At 39.4% G+C, this 3,886-nt stretch overlaps 1 protein-coding gene across 1 annotated transcript; it reads left to right on the forward strand.

Moving 5' to 3' along the window:
* Window positions 1–1,708: 1,708 nt before the first annotated feature.
* Window positions 1,709–2,514, forward strand: LOC132042871 (uncharacterized). Its single transcript, XM_059433381.1, has 2 exons — window positions 1,709–1,777; window positions 1,860–2,514. Exon 2 carries the CDS (start codon window positions 2,005–2,007, stop codon window positions 2,449–2,451), a length of 447 nt encoding a protein of 148 aa, XP_059289364.1. The 5' UTR covers window positions 1,709–1,777; window positions 1,860–2,004; the 3' UTR covers window positions 2,452–2,514.
* The last annotated feature ends 1,372 nt before the right edge of the window (window positions 2,515–3,886 follow it).

Genomic DNA, 3,886 nt, shown 5'->3' on the forward strand with positions numbered 1-3,886 from the left:
ATCCAGCTTCTAAATTAGTAAAAAATGGCGGATGTTCTAACTGTTAGGGTTTCTTTGTTTTGGGACAGAGAAATTATTTATGAGTCTAATAGTTTGCGTTATGATATTCCATGTTAGGTTTCCACTCGACCTAAAATATTCAAAACTACTCCAAGCCTTGTATAGTAGACTTAAAGTTAGTAGGTGAGAATTTGATTTAACTATGATAGGGAGATATCCAATATCTTTTTCACCGCAAGGATTAGTTAGTTATGGCGTGTGGAATATCGTAGATGATGTCTCTTTGACTGATTATTTGAAGGAGCCGGATGATTATAGGGAATGTATCACTTTGAACGTCCTTGAGATGTATGTCGAGAAGGTCCCCATAATTCGTCTTGAAGTCCCGGCTAGAGCTCCTCGGGAAGCCCCAAATAGAACTCGTCGGGAAGCCCCGTGTAGAATTTGCTGGGAAGTTCAGCCTGAAGTCGCTGATACGGAGCCTACCCATGTTAACACTTATCCTGACATGCGTACTTATGAAGACATTTTGAGGAGTCAAATGTCCCTAGAAGCTTTAAGCCAGTAATTTGATGGACAGTGGTAAATATTTTTTATTATTATTATTATTATTATTATGTGTAGTAGCATATGTTTATTATTTGTATGGTAATAGTGATGTTGATTGTAATTTTTAGGGGTTATACACCTGATATGAATAATATCGGGCTGTCCTCTCAATCAGGTTAGATGAATCAGGATGGAACATCCTCAGCCTATCCAACTATTCAAAACGATGCTCCTTCCTCAAGTTTCGGTGCAGTTGATTACTATTGGTAGGCCTACTTTTTGAACATCAATAGTATTATATTTGATGCTTAGTAGTTAAAATACTCTACTTTCTTGTGTAGGGGAAATTTTACACAAAATGAGCTCATTGCACCAAATGTGGATCATTCCTTAAACCCATGCAATGTTTATCAGTAGGTGCATTATTTTTACATTAAATAATCTCTATATTTTGACATTTGGCAGTTAATATATTTTACCTATTTTCTCTAGGAAAAGACTTTTACTAGATGGTGTTGATTATTCAAATTATATAGAATCATCATCGAGTGATAGTGACGACATACGTAATGCGGAGGAATCAGAGGATGAAGTCCCTTTTTCAGCGAGTGAAAGTGAGGATGATATTAATCCTCAAAGTCAAGTACCAGTGTTAGAAGCGATGATGCAAAGTCTGTCACACCAGGAAGAACTGAATTCGCAACACCCAATTCACCAGCAAGAGTCGATGCCGCAAAGCCAATTTCAGCATCAAGAACCGATGCCGGAAGATACCCCGATTCAGTGGCATTTCAAGGAGATTCCCCATCTTGATCATCTTCAAGATCGCCCTGATGCCTTTGTCTTTACTAGGGATGAGGATCATATTCATCAATAATTGTGGAAAGAGCTAAACGATCTTGTAGAAAAGGATATTCATATTGAAAAAGGCATGATATTCACCTCGAAAAAGTCATCGCAAGGGCTGTTAAGATTTTTTGCATCCAGGAGATGAGGGAGTTCAAAGTTGATGATTCCACTCGAAAATATTGGCCATTGGTCTGCAGGCGAAAAAATCAAGGTTGTCAGTGGAAGCTTCGTGGTAAGGAAACTGATGATAAGATGTGACTATTTCAAAGTTCTACCCAAAGCACACTTGTGATATTGGTGAATGGCTGCCTGATCATGTCAATCTAGATATCGATATGATTATTGTTGTGCTAGTTGGCGACATTGCACAAAGCCCAAGGTACCCCCTTCACTCAAGTTTATTTAAATTTTGATGTTAATATGAGATTTCTTGTTGCTAAATGATATTGAAACTTCTCCAGGTTCAAAATTAAAGACTACATTACAGCCGTTCTGAAAGTATAACGCAAAATCATAAGGAGGCGAAATGCATATCTTGGGCGTAGGCTTGCACATGAGATTGTTTATGGCAATTGGGAGAGCTCTTTCAAGACGTTTCCAATATACATGGCAGCTCTACAACACTTCAATGCTGGTACTGTTGTTGAATGGAAGCTCAAGTCGAAACCTGGTGTGGTCGGTAATATTTTTCAGTTTGTGTTTTGGGCATTCAAACCATGCATTGATGGTTTTGCTCATTGCCGGCCAGTAATCTCAATAGATGGCACATATGTGTATGAGGTATATGACATCAAGCTACTAATTACAGTTGGAATGGATGCGAATGGGTCTATATTCCCCCTGGCTTTTGCAACTGCAGCTAATGAGAGCACAGAGACATGGGGTTTGTTTTTGACCTACTTGAGGCAACACGTTATTAAGGATCGAATGGGTATATGTGTTATATCAGATAGAAATGCTGGCATATTGAGCAATATGTGGGACTTGCATGGGTGGCAACCGCCTTTTGCCCACCATCGTTATTGTTTAAGGCATTTGAAGGCAAATTTTTAGAAGGCATATCGAAGCCCCACACTGAACAATTGGATGTGGGCGGCTGCAACAGAGCATCAGGAGAAGCAGTTTCATATGCGGATAGAGCTGGTTAGGCGGGCAGAAGAGGAAGCCTTCCACTGGTTGAATAAAATCGATAAAGATAAATGGACATTACACAAAGATGAAGGTATGAGATGGGGGATGCTAACAACAAACAACTCTGAGTCATTCAATGGCTTGTTGAAATATGCACGGGGACTACCCGCTACTGCAATGGTAAGAATGACTTTTAGGCAAATTGTGGAGCGGTTCATGACTGGATCAAAGACGGCTAAAGGATTAGTGGCATACAATTTGAAATGGATGCCAAAACCAACACAATTGTTCGACTATCACAAATTCAAGTGTCAGCAACACTCAATGACTGAGTGCAACCTGGCACAACGTATATTTGAACTCACAACAAGTGTGCACCAAGGTCGTGGAAGTAACATTCACACAATTTGTGAGTTGTCAAGAACATGCACATGTGGCAAGTGGCAATCATACCACATGCCATGTTCTCATGCCTTCAAGTGTTTTCACGCCATTGGAAGGAACGCCTCGCTATATGTGGCTTCGGAATATACCGTGGAACATTATGTAAAAACGTATGCAGGTCGGTTTTACCCATTTTGTGATGATAGTTATTGGCCATGCAGCCATTTTCCTTGGTTGCTAACAAAGCATTTATCCGTAAATTGAAAAAGCTAGCATACTCCCGTATTCCTAATGAAATGGATGTTCCATTGAGGAGATACACTCGAAAATACTCAATTTGCAATTATGTTGGTCATGATAAGCGTAAGTGTCCTTTACGGGGTCTTGGTGAAAGTACATCTCACGGTGAAAGTACCTCTCATGGCGGAATATACTTTCGTGGTGGCGGCACATCTCGCGGTGGCAGAACATCTCGCGGTGGTGGCACATCTCATGGTGGCCAAACATCTAGTCATGACCATGAATTGATGAATTTATTTTAAGTATTTTGTTTGATGATGTATTTTAAGTAGTTTCGGTTTGTTATTAATGATGTACTTTTAGTATTTTCAGATTGTTGTGAATGATGCAATTTAATTATTTTGAGATTGTTATGAATGATGTAATTCAGAAACAACTTATCTTAAAAAAAGGATAAAGGCATAACAATGATAAAGTCTCGTAAAATACAATGATTAAGTTTAATCACTTTTTGGAACGACCTCGTCATCATCGTCATTTTCATCTTTGTCTTTACTTACTTTCTCTTCTTCATTGAATTCCCTGCTTCATCTTCATTGTAGTCTAGTGTCACGACCCGACCTACGGGCCGCGACGGGTACCCGAGGCTGACCACCGAGTACCCCTCATTCTACTGCTTAACCTGTCTTTATTCATTTCTCTTGTCGTTTATAATAATAGAAAACGACTTTCA

The sequence above is a fragment of the Lycium ferocissimum genome, unplaced genomic scaffold, assembly GCF_029784015.1.
Source record: "Lycium ferocissimum isolate CSIRO_LF1 unplaced genomic scaffold, AGI_CSIRO_Lferr_CH_V1 ctg18676, whole genome shotgun sequence".
NCBI classification, from domain to species: Eukaryota; Viridiplantae; Streptophyta; class Magnoliopsida; order Solanales; family Solanaceae; genus Lycium; species Lycium ferocissimum.